The 18,121-nt window shown below is 37.2% G+C and overlaps 2 protein-coding genes across 5 annotated transcripts; both read left to right on the plus strand.

Annotated features, from left to right (window-relative positions):
- Positions 1-399: 399 nt before the first annotated feature.
- Positions 400-15,329, plus strand: tbc1d14 (TBC1 domain family, member 14). 3 transcript variants are annotated; one of them, XR_006251330.1, is made up of 16 exons: positions 400-844; positions 1,088-1,189; positions 3,817-4,531; positions 5,160-5,274; positions 8,015-8,133; positions 8,313-8,395; positions 8,546-8,663; positions 8,979-9,085; positions 10,031-10,117; positions 10,318-10,412; positions 10,496-10,567; positions 11,300-11,428; positions 11,525-11,634; positions 11,717-11,975; positions 12,827-13,092; positions 15,195-15,329. XR_006251330.1 is itself a non-coding variant. In XM_043243920.1 (15 exons), the coding sequence occupies exons 2-15, from the start codon at positions 1,150-1,152 to the stop codon at positions 12,881-12,883; spliced, it is 2,106 nt and encodes a 701-aa protein (XP_043099855.1). In that variant the 5' UTR covers positions 400-844; positions 1,088-1,149; the 3' UTR covers positions 12,884-15,053. The 3 variants fall into 3 exon arrangements, 2 of the variants coding, with proteins under 2 accessions (XP_043099855.1, XP_043099857.1); XM_043243920.1 differs by lacking the exon at positions 15,195-15,329 and having other exon boundaries at positions 12,827-15,053; XM_043243922.1 differs by lacking the exons at positions 400-844; positions 1,088-1,189; positions 3,817-4,531; positions 5,160-5,274; positions 15,195-15,329 and adding an exon at positions 6,555-6,976 and having other exon boundaries at positions 12,827-15,053.
- Positions 15,281-16,329, plus strand: ccl36.1 (chemokine (C-C motif) ligand 36, duplicate 1). Of its 2 annotated transcripts, none has more exons than XM_043243923.1 (3): positions 15,281-15,422; positions 15,627-15,738; positions 15,867-16,329. In XM_043243923.1, exons 1-3 carry the CDS (start codon positions 15,347-15,349, stop codon positions 15,961-15,963), a joined length of 285 nt encoding a protein of 94 aa, XP_043099858.1. In that variant the 5' UTR covers positions 15,281-15,346; the 3' UTR covers positions 15,964-16,329. The 2 variants fall into 2 exon arrangements, with proteins under 2 accessions (XP_043099858.1, XP_043099859.1); XM_043243924.1 differs by having other exon boundaries at positions 15,291-15,419.
- Positions 16,330-18,121: the final 1,792 nt, after the last annotated feature.

Here is an 18,121-nt window from a genome sequence, read left to right on the forward strand (position 1 = left end):
CCTTAAAGTCTTTCCAGCACAACTTGTCACAGAAAATGACATTGCTAATGCTGTAATTTGCCTTTTAAAGTATACTTTTATTAGTAGGCCTAATAAAATGTTGCATCCTACCTGCACCAGCCACACTAAAATCCCGCTACCAATAGTTGCATGTTTCAAGTCACTATTGGTGGTAGTAGTAGTAAAATTAGAGTGCTAAAAAAAAAGAGTTATGACAAACAGCTGGGTGGACTCCTGATACTCATACCTTTTGAAATCTTGCTATTTGCAGCCAATGGTCCGGCTCATTCATTTAAGCTGGTGTGAGGAATGAGGGACGTTCACTTTAATCAGCCTGATGCAGGTTTAGGGGTTTGTTTTGGTTACTATAGCAACAGTGTCTGCTGGTTACTGTTAAAATACCGCCTACGGTTTTATTACTTGGATTCCGGCAATAAACAGTATCTACGCATAAACAAACTTCACCTTCACGCCGTGTGTACACGTGACGCGGCAAAACTATAATCGGTCACCAGAGAGTACAGTATGACACGGCGGGCAGCAGCGTCGTAGTTTTATCGCGTCGCTCGGTGTGTACAGTCAGTGTCTGCAGGGCACTGGAGGTCACTTCCTGATTTACTGACTTTCAAAACGCTCCGCTTCTCTTTAAATGACAGCGGCTCGCGCGCCTGAAAAGCGACGGTACCTCCGCAGGTGGAAGTAGCGAGAGTTTTGGACTTTGTTTGATGCGGACCAGCACTTCTTTCGGTCTCAGCGCAGGTGGATTTGTCGATTCGCGTGTTTTCCTGGCACGTTTACACATCGGTGAGGATGTTTTAAAATGGCGGTGGCAGCGTCACAACAGGTAAGATACTTTCCAGCGGCTTTGATCTCGCCGTTGCTCCTGCGCAAATGAGAGTTTGAATCCTTTCGCAGGAAGATATTTGCCGTTCTGTAAAAGTTTAACGCCCGCTCAACCTACGAGTGGCGAAGTGCCCGAACGAGGCGAAAAGTTTTGAGTGAAGTTTAGAGTTGGGGTGATAAATGAAAAGCAGAAGTGCCCGTCAAGGCTGGCTGTAGTAATAATACTGTTTATTGTTTATCGGAGGGTCTGGAGTGAAGGTGAGGAGGTGATGGACGCACACACATCCTTCCACCTGCAGCAGGAACATGGCAGAAGCAGAGCACACGTCCAGTCAAAACAGTGATGGTGAGTTCAGAGTAAACTCGTAGCCGTGTGTAGGCTTCGTGTGCGACCTTCAAGCTTTTTGTCTAGGGTCTGGATATCAAAATGGTAACGGGAGTATTCGTATTATTGCTCATTAGCATCACTGGGCCTTGAGTCAGGGGGGAAAAACAGACTACAAAACTGAAAAATAAAATTCTGTGCATCACGATTCTTTTAGTTTAGTCAGTTTTATGTGTGTATTTAGCTGAGTGTAATCACATGAGAGCGTTGAAAATGTATGGAATAATTGAGAAATCTAGCATGCGCTTTAATGAACGAATGAAAAGAGACTACAGGGAGTTTCAAACGGTTTTATTTTTTTCAGAGCACCTGCAATACTGACAAAGTATTGAATATCAGTGATTACAAATGTACTAAATGCTGGCCATTCTGTGTTCATACATTTGCTATTTATGAATAATAATAGAGTGTGACTTTTAAAGCGTGGTTCTTGACCAAAGACATTTTCCTGATTTACTGACTATGAACCAAAAAAGTAAAGAAAAACAGACAAAGAGACAAAAGATACAATACTATTTATGTAATGCCTATAGAAAAAGAACTACAATCAACTAAAAAAAGTTGAAATGCATCTATTCATCAAAAGGATATACCATTGATTTGATCTCATAGTTTACAGTAGGTCTGTTTAAGGTTTATACAGTATCATTCAAAATCCGAAAGAAAGTTAATGGGATTACTTTCAGGAGCCCGACTGTTGCACTCTTTCTCGACATAATTAAAATGCTAAAATGTAATGCGATTTAAATTTAGAGAATGTAGAAATTATAAAAAATCTATATTAGAATTTATATTTTAATTTCTTTCATAATTAGCGTACTTTAAGGATCAGTTGAGGCCAACAAAAGATTTGCAATGGGGTCTAATATACAAAATACAAATGGATATGTTTTGTTCATTGTTCTAGAAATGTTGTAAGCCTTACTTCTGTAATCTGTCATGCAGTCATATTTCCTTAAAAACTGTTTATCTTTGGTGGTTTTGAGAAGTTCAGAGGATGCTGATGAAGGATTGCATTACTGAACAGACATATAGTATTTTACAAGCATTAGCAGCATATCAGCTCAAAGTGCCAAGAAGTAGCTCTGTATGATTTAGTTGAAAGAGCTAATTGTTAATTTGGAAAAGAGAAATAATAAATTAAATGAGTTACCTATTTGTCTTTGACTGCAGGAACGCAGAAAACTTAACACTCAAAGACCAAAAATAATTCTTTGAATTTGAGAAATGTATGGGCTGGGTCACTTCAGAAATCGTGAAGGCACTGTTATTGTTTAAGGTGTGTATTGTTGGGCTATTATAGTATTGTTGTCCTGTCAAAGCTGCAGTTACTGATTGCACTTTCAATTGTAGATTGCATGGCTTTGTCAAGGCATGTTCTATTCCCAATCGAATATTGGTTTGTAGATTGCATGCACCTTTGTTTCTTTAGCAGTAGATGAACAGGTGTGCACACCTGTGATACAAGCTGAACCATATTCAACTGAGGAGGAAGAACCAGCAGAGCTTGAATTATCCATTGCCTCTCCCATTATATATATATATTGATCTGTATCAGGCACAATATAAGCATTATTTTTGCCATCTGTTTTTAGTTTGAGCTGATGTTCTATTTTACACTTTGTTTTTGATGTCCTGTTGATGTGATACTGTGATGCCCCCAGGCCATATGCACCCAATCATTCTTCCTCTATCCTCATTACGTCAAAGAGCTATTTTTATTCAATTTTGATAATTTAGCAGGCAATATCTTCCATCAAGGATGTCCGAGGACAGATGTCTCATAGTTGAGCTGAAGGGGATGTTGATGTGATGTTTCCTCAGGTCTTTGGGTCACATTTTAGGTCTGCTTTCAGGTTGCTTTCTCTACTCCTGCACACTTGAGTTTTCATGGCTTTCTATTATGTAGAGAAGGCGGTCTGTGGTGTGGTGTGAAGTTGTTGTGCTGTTTTACACAGGGAGGACTCTGAGAAGTATTTACCCAACCATGTACATTGAGTCTTGCCACCCTTGAAGGAGTAGGTCACCCAAAAAATTACCCCATAATTTACTTACCCTAAAGCCATCTTAGGTGTATATAACTTTCTTCTTTCAGACGAACACAAGAGTTTTTTTTAAGAATGTATCCAAGCTTCTCCAAGCTTGGTAATGGTGGTTGATCGTGGCCATTAATTTGAAGCTCCATCAATTGTATATTTAATTATTTCGTAATTTAAATTTTTTGGGTGAACTATTCCTTTAAGAATGTTTATCTGGAATATTGAATTTTGGGGGAAATGGTATCTGTTTAGTTTTTGTTTTTCCCTGATGGGTTTCTAGGATAAAGTCATAAGTAGATACTTTATTTTCCCACTCATTTAAACCAACATTTTGGGGGGAAATTAACCTTTCATGATGGAGTAAGATTTTTTTCCTTTTTTACATTTTCTTTTATTTTTTTCCAAAAATAAATCCATAATTGTTTCATACAGAATGCTATGAAATGCTGTATAAAATATGACATGGTGGAAATGACATTGTGTGGTTGAGAAAGACTTTGGGTTTTTTTACCTTTTTATAAGGACTGATCTGATTTTGTTATTATCTAGATTTGCAGGTCTCATCCCTCAGCAACTCTTCGCACAACAAGTGTTTGCAGAATGCTTCAAAGCCTCTCGCCCAAAACCATGTCAACCATCACATGCCTTCAGACTCTCAGCTGCCACCCGTCTCCCTCAACTCTAAATCATTCACTCCCTTTAATGGCACATGTGAAGAGGATCGCAGCAGCTTGGCCTCTCAGGACTCGGGAATCCCCACCCTTGAGATTAACCCTCCTGAGCACATTCATGCTCGAGTCACCACCTCTGATCTCGTGGTTCCACCTCCACATGACGACAGTCCAGCAACACTAAACTTGGATATTTCAGATAGCTCCATACTCAAGTCTTCCACCTTCCCACGTTGTGACTTTGATTTGGTACGTCCTTATGGTGCGGGCGGGCTCTCCGGTGCGGCAGGCAAGGGTACTTTGAACCGCAGTGATGATATTTCAGTGTGCAGTGTTTCCAGTTTAAGCACTGAGTTTTCTGCCACATTGTCTGTCAGTAATGAGGACTTCCTGGACTTTATGGTTACATCCGAGTCCAGTGCTGTTGTTACATTTGAGAATGAGGATGTCTTGCAACGTTCTGACAATTCACTCTCGTCTCCTACTGACCTACACGGCAAGCTCAGCAGCCCTCAACGGCATCCTGTGGGGGTCTCTACACCACATGAGGCTAGACCCAAGAGACTAGGTCCACTCGCCAGCTTCTTCCACAGGTATTGTGGAAATCATTTGCGTCTGTAATGTTGTTAAATTCACACATAGAAACTAATGATTTTATGCTTATGATTGGTCTTCACCAAATGTTGCCTTTCAAATAATTGAAATTATTATTTCATAATAAGTTTACAATTTCTCCTAATATTTTAATGTTAATTTTAATTATTGGATTTTATTTATACTTTTGGATATTTCTGAAAGTATTTGAAAATATCTTCTTCTTCTTTTTTTATCCCTTACTTGGGTATATCAAAATATCTTTTTATCCCTGAATTTGATTTTGGATCAACCATATCAGTTTGTGCTGCTAAAACGCTCATGTGTTTGTTTCACAAGCGTTGTGGAACCTAAATGGCTTACAGATCAATAATTTTTGAAAGTCACTAAATAGCATGGCCCATGTATCCAAATTGCCTGGCCCTTTTATCTCTTTTATCCGGACTTTCTTAAAGCTTTTCTTGAACAGCTCAAATGTTTTCTCTTCTCTTCAAATGTTTTCTTTTCTCTTCTCTGAAATTCACATTTGTGAGTAAAAAAAAAACTGGTAATACCTGGATAAGGTATTACCAGTAGACTTGGCTCTCTGTTAACTCAGTCCTCTTATTTCTTTTCTGTATTTGTAAGGAGTCTTTTTGCTAAAAGGATTAAGGATACAGGTGCGCTGGAAGAACAGAGAGAACCTGGCTGGAAGTCTGGTAAAGTTCCACTTTCAGCGAAAGACTCCAGGAAAATACAAAAGGTATGTTCACACACCTTCACTCATACAAGATCCTACAAGAGACCAAACATACAATGCATGCTTTTTCATTTAGTTCACATAGTTACTGTATTCAGTGTATTTATATAATTTACCTTTGAAGTATGTCCCTAGCCATGTGAATGTTTAGGAAACGTAAATGTGATCTGATCCTTTTTAACGAAGTCCTGTGATGTGCTGCTTTTAAACAAAAGGCTGAGATGCACAAAATTATTTGTCCAGGGGTTTTGCCTTGATTTGCTGTCTGGTGTAGTGAAAGCCAGAGTTTAGCCAGTCTGTAGATTCTGGACAGTTGGTCGGCCATCGCCAAGAGATTCTCAGAAACTTCTCGTTTAGCAATGTAGCCAGTCATTATCTGTCGACTTTGGTGTTATACGCTGTAGTGCATGTTAGGCACAGACACTGATGTCCAGTCTGAGGAGGTCAAAATTGCTTGATACTTTGAACCAACACTTTTGCTGTTAAATTGATGTCAAAAATGTGCAGGGTAACACTTTCCTCTCATTACTGCTTGAAATAGTTTTTGTTTTTTTTCAGCTGGAACGAATTTATTTAAACAAAGCATTTACATGTTTAAAGATTTGTTTATATAAGGTTTAGATTTTGCATTTTTGGTTTATTATGCATGAATCAATTAAATGCAGAATTAAGATTGTTGTGAATGGGGCTTTGTTTCCTGTATATGGGCGTGCAGTTTGCTTTAGGTAATTTGAACATCCTGATTCAGCCTCCCTGTGTCCATCTAGGTTTCACCCACATCCAACTCCTGCCTTTATCTCTTGCTTTTGTTCTCTGCAGCTGTAATGGAAGATTGGGGTATTGGGTGACAGGTTTAGAGCTGCTGGTTTATTTAGGCTCTGTAGCAGTGCCCTATAGGAAGAGATGAGTTAAGATTAACTTAATATTATTATTTCCTTTTGTCCTGCACCAGTGCTTTTGACTTTTAAATATTGCAATATTCTACCTGTTTATAGTTTTTTTTTACAACTAAAACAACCAAATCGTACTCTTGAGTCTAAACTGTAAAGTTCAAGAGACTGAAGTGGTTAGAATGTGCCTTGTTATATTTAATTTAAATCGGTGGAAGCTCAAGAGAAATGATGACACGCAGGCCACTCAAAGCAGGTTATTTATCATCTTTGTACATGACTCAGACATGCACAACAGAGCACAGAGCGCGCTGATCACATAAGACTGCAGTGTAGAGAGCCTTGCGCTCCTAATAGCTGGAATCAATTAGTATGTCTGCCTGTAAATCATGGATTCTCTCTCGGCACTGTGATGATGACGAGTAACATTAGCATGCACACACACACGCATATGGACACAGCAGGCGCACGGGACGAGGTCTGATACTCTGCATCCCTCTGATGTAGGGCCTCCCGGTTGGGTGCGTGTTTGTTAGGACGGAGTAACCGAGAGAAAGAGGGCAAGGAAAAACAGTGTCAAGTAACTTAGCGGGAGTGAGACAGCAATAACAGCAGAGCAGCAGGAGCACAGTAGTATCATGCTACTGTTTCTCAGGGTGTGTCCCATATTCCTTGCGGTCTTCCTCTGCTGCTGTGCCTTGCCTTTCGGACTACAGGGAACTTAAGCTTGTGGTTGTGGAAATACAGCAATGGTATAGAGTGTAGTGTCTGAAACGCTGGATTCTGAATGTCTCAACAGCACTGCTGCGTTCATGGTGAGCTCGGATCTTGTTTTTCTTTTTTGCTGCTTGTTTTCTGTCTGATGTAAAATAAAAGGTGGGGAGGATGAGGAAAAAAAGAGCAATTGTATGGAGGAAATGACGTGGAGAGAGATGTATTTGGTGTTTATGAGTGAGCACATTTGTGTGTGTTGGTGAATTATATTGTTGTCCTGTTTCTTTGGATTGCTGTTCCTCTTTAACTCTTAAAACTGATCCGTTCCCATCTAATCTTACTTAATTCCCTTTTCTTATAGGCATTTGGCTCATAGTTGGAATGTAGGTCATTTTGAATATAGTTTTATCTCTTCAAGAGTGCACTGTGGGGCTAAATTAAATATTTATATTCACTCATGAGCAATAGTGTGTGTGCTTTCTGACTGCATAAATAAAACAACTTATTTCTTTATCTTTGTTTTCTTCAGATACACAGATCAGGCAGGTTATTTCAGAATGAGGGAATTTAAAGATGACACAGAGTCAGAGCACAGATTGCTATTAAGGTGTACAGTGCGTGACATGAGACTTTAAAAAAAAAAAAAAAAAAAAAACAGGAGCATGTTGTTCTGATTCTATTTGTGATGCATTGTGTTTGCAAAGAGTGTTATCTTTCACAGTCGCTGCTGGTTTGAGAACTTCTGCTTCCACTTGTGCAGGTTGTGAAAAGTATTGTGTGGCAAAACCACTGGATGTTAAAAACTTGTGAAGGCATCAGTTTTTATGTCAAAAAATTTATTATTTTATTATAATTTTCTTGAGGATGAAGCTTCATTGCCATAATCCAAAGTCACCTCAGTACAATACAGAAAACAATATTTAACTTTTTTTTATTTAAATTTATTATTATTATTGTTATTATTTCTTTCGTAAGTTATGTCATGTATCATTTGTGCAGATTTCATTTAAAATATTACAAAACTGTTATATTAGTTAAATGGGTAAAATAAAATTACAACTGGGAAAAAAGTGAGTTCATCCAACTGGCTTTGAACTGTTTGAAAGTATTATTATAAATTCATTTATTTATTTTTGAAGGAATATGAAAGGAGGAGTGGACAGTCAAGCAGTTCAATATCTCCAAAGAAGAATGTAAGAAGGAACCTAGACTTTGAGCCACTTTCAACCACAGCCCTTATACTGGAGAACCGTCCAGCGTAAGTGCTTTTGTATATCTCCTCCTGTCTTCAAACCTTTCATGCCTGTATTGTCCTAGACCAAAAAAATCAATTCCATCTTGCATGCGACGTTATACCATGCAGCACAGTAGATAACGTTTTCTCTCACAGACAGCAATGTATACATGCGTTGACAGTCGTAATGTAACTGTGTGTAGGAATCTTCCTGCGAAGCCTGAGGAAGAAGCCCAGAAACACAAACAAGAATATGAGGAGATGGTAGCTCAGGCCAAGAAGAGAGGTGACTTTCTTCTCACGTGTTTGTTTGCGCATGTGTGTCCATTTTTGTGCTCGAGAGGGCGCCGTTGCAAAGGCTGAACTCGAATCCTTTTGAAACCCATTTTCATTCAACTGTTGATCCTCCTCTCACTCTGTGTCTGTGCGTGTACAGAGCTGAAAGAGGCCCAGAAGCGTAAAAAACAACTAGAGGACAGGTGTAAACTAGAGGAAAGCATCGGCAATGCTGCTCTCACCTGGAGTCAGGAGATATTACCCAACTGGCAAAGCATGTGAGTCTGCGCACACAAATCATGTCACACAAACAAACATTCTTGACATTTCAATGTAAATAAAAATAACAGACATTAAAGTAGAGCCAAAACATTTTAAGGAAAGTAATGTTTGGCAAGAGATCTGACCAACTAGTGAGAGTCACGGACAGGAATTTAGTGCATGTGTGCTGATATGTTGAGCTTAGGTGCTCATGTGAGCAATGTGTGTTTGCCTCAGGCACAGCTCTTATCCTTTTATTATATGAATAAAACCTAAAAGTGTTTGAAAGTTCAAAAATGAAATAAGTAATGTCCTTCTCATCACTATACCAGGTGTTCATCCAAGCGGGTGAGGGATTTATGGTGGCAGGGTCTGCCACCCAGTGTGAGGGGCAAAGTCTGGAGTCTAGCGATAGGAAATGAGCTAAACATCACAGATGGTATGAATGTGTTTTATGTGTGCTTTATCACACACACCTCACGCATACTGGATAAGCACATACAGAAAAAGATGACTTTGGACATCATTTATTTAGAATTCCAATTGTATGGATAAAAAAATAATGTTAAATAGGACGTTTTTTTTCTTATCTTTTAAATGTGTATTTATTTAAATCACTTATACTGTGGTTTTTGTTTTATTCATGTTTCAAAAGCAGTGTACTGTGGTTTTATTTAATCTTAAGTTTAAACTTTTCTCCCATATTTTTTTTTATAGCAAAATCATTTATTCTGTAAATTTGCAGCTAGAGATGATTTTGAACCTGCGTTAATATCATGGTTTAATTGTAGTGCCATATTTGCCGGGTTTAATGGTATTGGTAATGTTGTATGCAGTAATGCTTTTGTGGTTGCTTACTGTGAGAGCTCTGTCCTGAGAACTGCTGTGGTTTCAATGTTTTTGCAGTAGGAAAGTAAAAAAAAAAAAAGTTCACGTTTAATTGTGAATTGTGAAAATTATTCTGAAGACAGTTTTGCAAGCTGGGTAATTATGTTATGGGAATTTAGTTTTAACATTGTTTAAACATTGCCAAACTCTATCACTAGGGGGTCTCATTGTAAAGCAAATAGTGATTTTAGGTTTACATATGTACTGTAGTTCCACAAAGCTGTCTGGACCTCACTTTTGTCACTTGAGTGTTTATTTTGTTGTTAATCTAATACATTTCTTATTATATGATACCATGTTCCACACACACAAAAACAGTCTTCTTTTTACATTTTATTATACATTTATCACCAGTAGGAAAAAAAGCACACTTTCTTTAGTATGTTTAACCGTGTGTCCTGTTTTTGTAAGTGTGGATCATAGTTTACATAATTAAACATAGTTAACATATTTGCATGTAAATAACAATATTATTATTGTGCGTGTGTTTAAACAGAGCTGTATAACATCTGTTTGGCAAGAGCTAAAGAAAAGTGGAATGCCTTTGTAACCCCAACAGCTGCTGCAGAAACAGAGAGTGAAGGTGATTTTCATTTTTTTTATTTTTTTTTTGCACAGGTTCTCTCCTCTTTTGCTGTAATTAGTTATTTAAGCGCATATGAAACATAAATTATTATCCTCTTTTTATTTTCCTTTATGTATCCCCCTTTATATGTTAAACTCATTTGTTTTAACGCCCTTTTTTTTTTTTTTTTTTTTTACTAATTATTGCTTATTTTTCAGATGCAGGCTTGTCTCATGCTGATCGAGAGGCCAGTCTAGAACTGATCAAGTTAGACATTTCCAGAACCTTTCCCAATCTCTGTATTTTCCAACAGGTAGGATTGTCGCGTTGTTGTTTCTGGAGTTTTATATTATCTGCTGACAATTGCGTAAATCATATTTTTGGCTTTATTTTCAGGGAGGCCCATACCATGATGTATTGCACAGCATTCTGGGAGCTTACACTTGCTATCGTCCCGATGTGGGATATGTAAGTCTTGTTTACTCAAGTGACGTCTAATGTTTTTTTTTGTGCTTTGCACCACTCCTCTGTTTACCCCTTTTTATCCCCCATGACCCTTGTTTTGCTTGAGTATTGACTCATACAAAGAGAAGTAAAACAGAAACACTCAGAGTTGGTTTGCTGGAGTATGATGAGCAGTTCTGTTCCAGTTATTACGTAGATAAGCAGTGCCTTTTAATAGTTGCACATGTGAGAACTAAATGTCTGCTGCACAGCTCTTGCATCCTGCTCACAAACCACAATATCAGTTGTTGGCCAAAGTGCTCTTGCCTTCACACCTCCATATAGGTGCTGGTTGTAAAGGTTATAAACTGCAAAAGTGTGAAGATAAATTGAGAACATATTTTCGTTTGTTCTGTCACACTCTTAATGTTACTTAATCCAACAGCTCCAGTGGTGTAAAGCAACAATTTAAATTAAAATATCTAATATATCGTAGCTGCCTAGTTTAGTTTGTGTGAAGGATAAATAATTTAAAAAACACTGACAAAATCTGAATTATCCCAAACTTTTGCCCAGTGGTGCACTCGTTGAACATGACTGTTATTAATGCACCTTGTGCTTATGACGCATCTGTGCTTATGCGAATACAAAAATGAAGCATTGAGCTGATGTTTAGGGGCTAGGGATAGATGCTATTTTTGTAAGCATCTCTCTTTTATCAGTTCAAGCTTTGCATTAAAGTTGTTATTTGTGCAGGTGCAGGGAATGTCCTTTATAGCAGCAGTGTTGATTCTCAACATGGACACTGCTGATGCCTTCATTGCTTTTGCCAATTTGTTGAACAAGCCTTGTCAAATGGCTTTCTACAGAGTGGACCACAGCCTTGTGAGTTAGGAGTAGTCTTGAAGTCTTTAAGTTCAAAAGAAAATGGTCACTAGTCAAGATTCTTCATATGCTCTTATCTTTTTTTCTTTTTTTTAGATGTTGACATACTTTGCAGCATTTGAAGTGTTCTTTGAAGAAAATCTACCAAATCTTTTTGCACATTTTAAAAATAACAACCTGTCCTCTGATATTTATTTAATTGACTGGTAAGTGAGTTCCTTAGTTTTTTCCGTCAGAAGGTTTGAGGTGCCTGATGTATTGATCATAGATGTGCTTTGGTTTGTGTAGGATCTTCACCCTGTACAGTAAATCGCTCCCTCTGGACATTGCATGCCGCGTGTGGGACGTGTTCTGCCGCGATGGCGAGGAATTTCTTTTCCGCACAGCACTGGGGATCCTGCGCCTTTACGAGGACATCCTCACACACATGGACTTCATCCACATCGCTCAGTTCCTGACTCGCTTGCCGGAATACATCTCTGCTGAGGAGATCTTCTCCAGCATAACCACCATCAACATGAACAGCAAGAACAAGAAATGGGCACAAGTGCGCGTCTTCTTATAAACAATCACACACAAACGCATTACATGCATTAAAATCAATACATATGCAAATTATATATAATTTATGCTGAATTAAGCATGCAGTCTGAGACTTTTGTTTAAAAAAAAAAAGTAATAAAAATGATATAATACGCCATTAATCTATTTTCCAAATCGTGATTTTGGCTAGTCACTATACAGTACACCTATAACAAGTATGAGTATTTAGTATGAGTGTTCAGTGTCCAAAACCTGCGTGATTCGCCAGACATAAACAAAAAGAGAAGTTGCTCTGGCTACAATGTTTATTAACTGCTAGTGCGCCAAAAATTATGGACTGCAGCTGTAAAATTTAGTCTTTAAGTGTTAGTGTTTTTCCAAATTTTTTGAATGTAAAAAAAATGAAGGTGTCGATTTACATTTATCCATCAACGCTGTTGTTTTTTTGTTTATTTGTGTGTGTGTGTGTGTTTCTGCTAAATAAATTGATCCAATTCAATCAAGTCAAATGTTATAGATTTTGCAGATTTTTTTTTTTACTGACAAAATTTTGAATGCAGATTGAATATACATTGGATTGAGAACATATTCAGACACATTTTATGTTGCAATCTCATGCTATCTTTTTCAAACTATAACAACAAAGCAGACATTAGATTTGTAATAACTCAAACATTTAAAAGCACTGCAGCATAAAGCTACAACACAACGTACGGAAAAACAAGAGGGTCTGAATACTTTCTAAATTCTATTTAAGTTAAACAGGATTAAATGTCATAAATAGAAGACTGTTCCAATGCTGTATTGTGTTTTTACTTCACTAGTCTTTTTCCTTTCTGTCTTTTACACATCTAGGTTCTCCAGGCTTTGCAGAAAGGACAAGAGCGGGGCAGTCCACTACTGAAACGCTAAGGCTCTTCCTCCACGCAGAGAGAACTTGTGTATGGGTTCTCCTGCATACCTCTGGTTCCTCATCAGAGAATATCATGTCCAGTAACCACTGTATGTGTCCTCTTCCATACGAACTGATGCGTGGGCACACAAACTGACCTCACGGGGCTGGAACGGAGGCCAGACTTCACATGAATGTACACTCCCCACTCTCAGTTAGCTGTGGCAATGTGAGTTTGTGATTATTTCATGTCTCTGTCCTCTCATTCCTTTCACCTTCAATTCACGCAGAATAAAATATCTTTTGCTGTGGTTTTTATTTGTTTTTTGTTTTCTCATGTGTTTTTACCACAAGACTTATTGCACACTGAACTATTATTTATTCTACCTCTTACTCCCTGTCTGTACTCTGTGTATCTGTTCTCTGTCTCGCAAATGTCTTTAATCAGAGATTTAAGTGGATACTGAAATATATTGCTGTGTTCATGGTACTGTTACTGGATTCTCTCTCCCTTTTTCCTTTTTTTCTCCCCCTTTCTTCTCTTAGAAAATGTTGTGCCAGTCTGAAACCAAACATACTGGAATACTAGTATTTCTGAAGTAATTCATGCTTGCAGAACTGGACTTTAGCATAATAAATGTGGCTTTAACGTTGTGGTGCAGCTTAGATCTCATGGTGGTTGAAGTGTTGAAAAGAAGGTAGATGAACGATTGAGTTCAGTGACGGTGGTGGTTTTCAGTCACACGGCTCACTGCAGCATCAGCTTGACATCTCATATTGTCTTCATTTAATAACGGAAAAATAAGCCTCTCTAGATTTTGCAGTACATTATTCTTGAAATTCTTCACTTTGTCAAATTGAGATTAAAATCTGATATCGTATTCAAAATGTATGAAAAGTTTTAATACTTAAGTCTTGTTTCATGTCAATAACATGCACTAAACTGGCCTAATTTTCGGTACCATAATATTTAACAGCAATAACAGCGTTTTTCATTTTTATTTAAGTTTAGAGAAATGAATGTCCTTTTTTGGTGAATGTTTGTCGCTGAGAAGTATTGACAGTATCACGTTAAACACTGGGATGCTTATTTATTACATTGATTAGAATTTATGGTAAAGTTCATGGATTTATTTTTGTGAGGAAAAAGACTTTTGAGTGTACGTGTTCATACTGTATGTACACTGTAATATGTAAACAAGCTATGAAGGCACCAGAATATTGAACGACACTTGATATCTTGCACACTCGTTTATGTTCAGATATTATCAAGAAAATGTGGTGAGACTTTTACAGCTTTGTGATCACTGTGATCGAAGGAAAACCTCCCACCTTTTTTGTGGTCTAACCACACTCCTGCAATAAGCTGCTTTGCACTTTTTTTTTTCTCTTTTATAGTTTTTTCACTGTCGTCTTCACTATGCTATCCGCCGTTTCATGTTTTGTTTCTAGTCCCTCACAGTACAGGAACGCCGTGAACTTGTTTTGTGTTAATGTTGGCTGTTTTCATTGTAATGCGACTTGTTCATTGCCCTCAGTTTTAAAATATTTTTATATCTGGGAGACGCACACCAGGACCTTTAAGTAACTGGCTTTTTATTTTTGCCTTAAGTTATTTTAAATATCAGAAAAATAAAATAAGACTTCGTGTGTATCCAGTGCATTCAGCAGTTTGAGTTCGTGTTCAAAAAAAGGAGTGAAGACAATCTTAATTGTAATAAAAGATGACGTGTGTGTGTTTCGTGTGTGTAAACGACTTCATGCTATGTTGTGAGTTCTTGAGTGCGTACATCATAATAAACAATTCATGCTGTTCAAAAGAGCATACACAGGATGTGTTGATAATGACGTATGGTAATGTATTGTACAGTGCGTTTATGTGAGTGTTTTCTGTGGGAATTAAGAGAGTAAGGCATTAGGATGCATATGAAAAACTGTCCACTCCAAACTATTCGTTGTTGGCTTTTCGTTCATTTGTGTGAACAGTGTATGAACATTGAAGCGCGTGCAGACTGCGTGCATGCAATCCCACACTTGAAGCTTTCAGATGTTATTTGAGCATGCACCGATGCAGCTCTCAACACGCTTTAACCAAACTCTGTTCTGTATTTGTCCAAAAATGCTGCCTTTGCTTTAGTCGTGTCAATACAGATGACATACAAATAAATAAAATTGTATACATTCACAGTCTATGGCCTGTTCACTTCTTTAGTGTTCACACTGAGAATAATGGCACAGAGGTGGTGAGTCATACATGAAACACATGAAATGCAGTTTTACCACAAAACTATTTCCTGTAAGACTTATGAGCGCTTTTTTTTTTCTGTTTAGATCACAGTGGAACATTTCTCACCTATAACCTGCCCCTTTACCAAAACCACACTCGCCCCCTCCCCTTCTACCTTTAAAACCCATGATAAAGTTTGTAGGACGTTATCCTCTCGATATCAGCATAATCTCAAGAAGAAGATCAATCTGCAGCAATGCGTCGGTTTTGTCTTTGTCTTTTTATTGGTCTTCTGCTGAACACATTCCTCCAGTCTGCTGTGATGGGCAACAGTAAGTCACTCGAAGCTTTATTTTTTTATTTTTTTATTTTACGTGTTCAGTGGTATGAATTGACATATATCACAAAAAATATAGCTCATTTGCAAAAGTGAATTAGTGATAATGATCTTTCTTACAATGAGCAATTTATCTGTTAAAATGTAGGTGATTGATGTCAAAATACTGATTACATAAATTATATTATATTTCCAATAGATTCCAATTTACCAGGCGAATGCTGTTTTAGCCATTATGGAAGAAAAATCCCTGTCTCCAAAATTGACTCCTATGTGGAAACAAGAGAGGAATGCCCTAAATCTGGAGTCATGTGAGTTTGCATTTGTCATCTTATTCATAATAAATTTAAGAGCGCTTAATGGAATGGAATTAATTACATTGTATTACAAGTTTGTAAGAGTTTTGTTTGGAGTGACTGTGATCTTTTCCTTTTCTCAGTTTTGTCACAAAGAAGGCTCATCGTTTCTGCTTGGATCCTCAGCTGAGCTGGGTGAAGAGTGCCATGAAATTAATCGATAATCGTGATCTTTGGTGATTGTTCTGTGGCGATGATCAACATGCTCAAAGGAAACGATCTGTTTGAAGTATTGGCTCAGTAACCTCTTCCTATAATGCTCTGTCATTCTTTTCCTCATAATCATGTGAGGCATTATATCAACTGCATTGTTTTGATGAGTATTTGTTCTGCTTTGCACTAAAAGATGAAACAATTAGTTTAGCATGTAGTGTTATTTTTACTGCAAAATATATATATATATAGCAATGTCCAGGATTACAGGGATGATTTATGATGGTCTTTTTTCTATGTCGATTGAAGAAAGAAATTTGCTTTTGTATTATTCTGTATAACAACAGCTATCTGTGATGTCCTTACTTTAAATAAAACACAACACAAAACTCCCCTCAGTATTCTTCAGTCATACTGTACCTCAGCAGCGGCGGCACGGCTTATTCAAAAGAGAACTGTTTTACTGACAGAAAAAAATCTAGTAAAAAATTTTTTTGTTCGAGCACAGTTTAATATGTAACGTTTTTCATATTTATTTATAGCAATACATATTAAATATTATTACCAACTAAATATGAACATTAAATGTTTTGTATTTATAGCATATTATATGATAAAGGTCCCAACACAGCACAGACAATAGGTGTATTGTGACTAGAATCTAAAAAATTAGATAATGAGATTTTAGTATTGCAATATTTGGGCTATGTATCATCTAAAAGATGAATAATTAAGATTTCCATTAATGCATGATTTGTTAGGACTGGACAATATTTAGTGACACAATTATTTAAAAATCTGGAATTCGAGGGAGCAAATGATAGCCTATGTGTTTAGAGCAGGGTGATCTCGGGCAAATTGGGCCACTTTTTTGTTAATCGCTTGGAAAACAAAAACACTATATGTTTTGAAACATTAGCTGCCCCACATTTTTTGAGACGGCAGTGTTCAGGTAAAATGGGCAAAGTAAATTAGAAACATTTTGAATAAAACCCATTTAATTATGTTTAATTTTATAATGTAACTGAACATCCACTTGAATTGCATTAAAACATTCATTTCAAACAATTTAATGAATAAAACAAAACAGATGAGGTATAAAGGTCAATTCACACTGCAAAGACAAATGCCAACCAACTCCAACAAACAAGTTTAAAATCTTATGAAAAATCAGTCATGTTCACACTGCACCAACAGACACCGACCAACTCTCGTCTTCAATCCCAGTTTTACTCTTATTAATGTTTTTGTGTGTCATTCTTCGCAGGAAAAGACAGCAAATGAAATGAACGAGGCTGTGGGTGAAGCTCTCAGTGGTTGCTCTCAGTGTGTGTGTGTGTGTGTGTGTGTGTGTGTCATCAGTAATAAATAGCTTAACGTACTCTTTAACCTCTTCTCTTTTTGACTGAGCTCCTCTTAACTGTGTTAAGCCCAGGTAATCTCACATCACACGCAGACATTTAAAAGATAAAATGTGAAAAAGGTATGTCACAAAAACTACATTACAATAATATAATAATAACAGGACCAGAAATAAGACAAACTGATATGAGCATTCTTAATATACTAGACATTTAATATTGCATAATAAAATGTTGTCCAGTGGAGAAATGTGTTGGTGATGATGTGTTTTCTCACCTGTGAGTGGATGGTAACACCTCGAAGCACTAGAACGTGCGGTCTGCCCACGACCCTGCACCGCAGTCAGCGGCTCGTTCTGTGGGAGGTCAGGTGCGGCTCATTGTCTTTAAAATAGATTTTATAATTACCAGCATCACCTCTAATGTTAAATGGAAAACACCTTTCTAGTAGTGGAAGCAGTCAGTAGCTAGTCTTGTAAAACTTCTTTAAATGTTCCACCATGACCTTCCAGCAACAGCTTGGAAAATACAGCTGAAGGATATTTTTCCACTCTGACAATGTAAAACACCTTTTGTTTGTTGAGCTCTACCCTCTGTAATTCAATGTCAAATATGTAAAAAAAGAAGAAGAGCGCATTAAAGAATAAATGAATGATAGAATTTAATAGAATAGGTAGAATTGTCCGCCCCTAGTTGACTTAACAAATATCGCCATCTTCTGGCTCTGTGAAAATTTAAAATGTTAATTTTTTTATGACTTTTTTCCAAAAGTGAAATTTCATATATGTTTTAGATTCATTACAAGTAAAGTAAGGTGTTTTTGA

This window comes from Puntigrus tetrazona, chromosome 7 (assembly GCF_018831695.1).
Source record: "Puntigrus tetrazona isolate hp1 chromosome 7, ASM1883169v1, whole genome shotgun sequence".
NCBI classification, from domain to species: domain Eukaryota; kingdom Metazoa; phylum Chordata; class Actinopteri; order Cypriniformes; family Cyprinidae; genus Puntigrus; species Puntigrus tetrazona.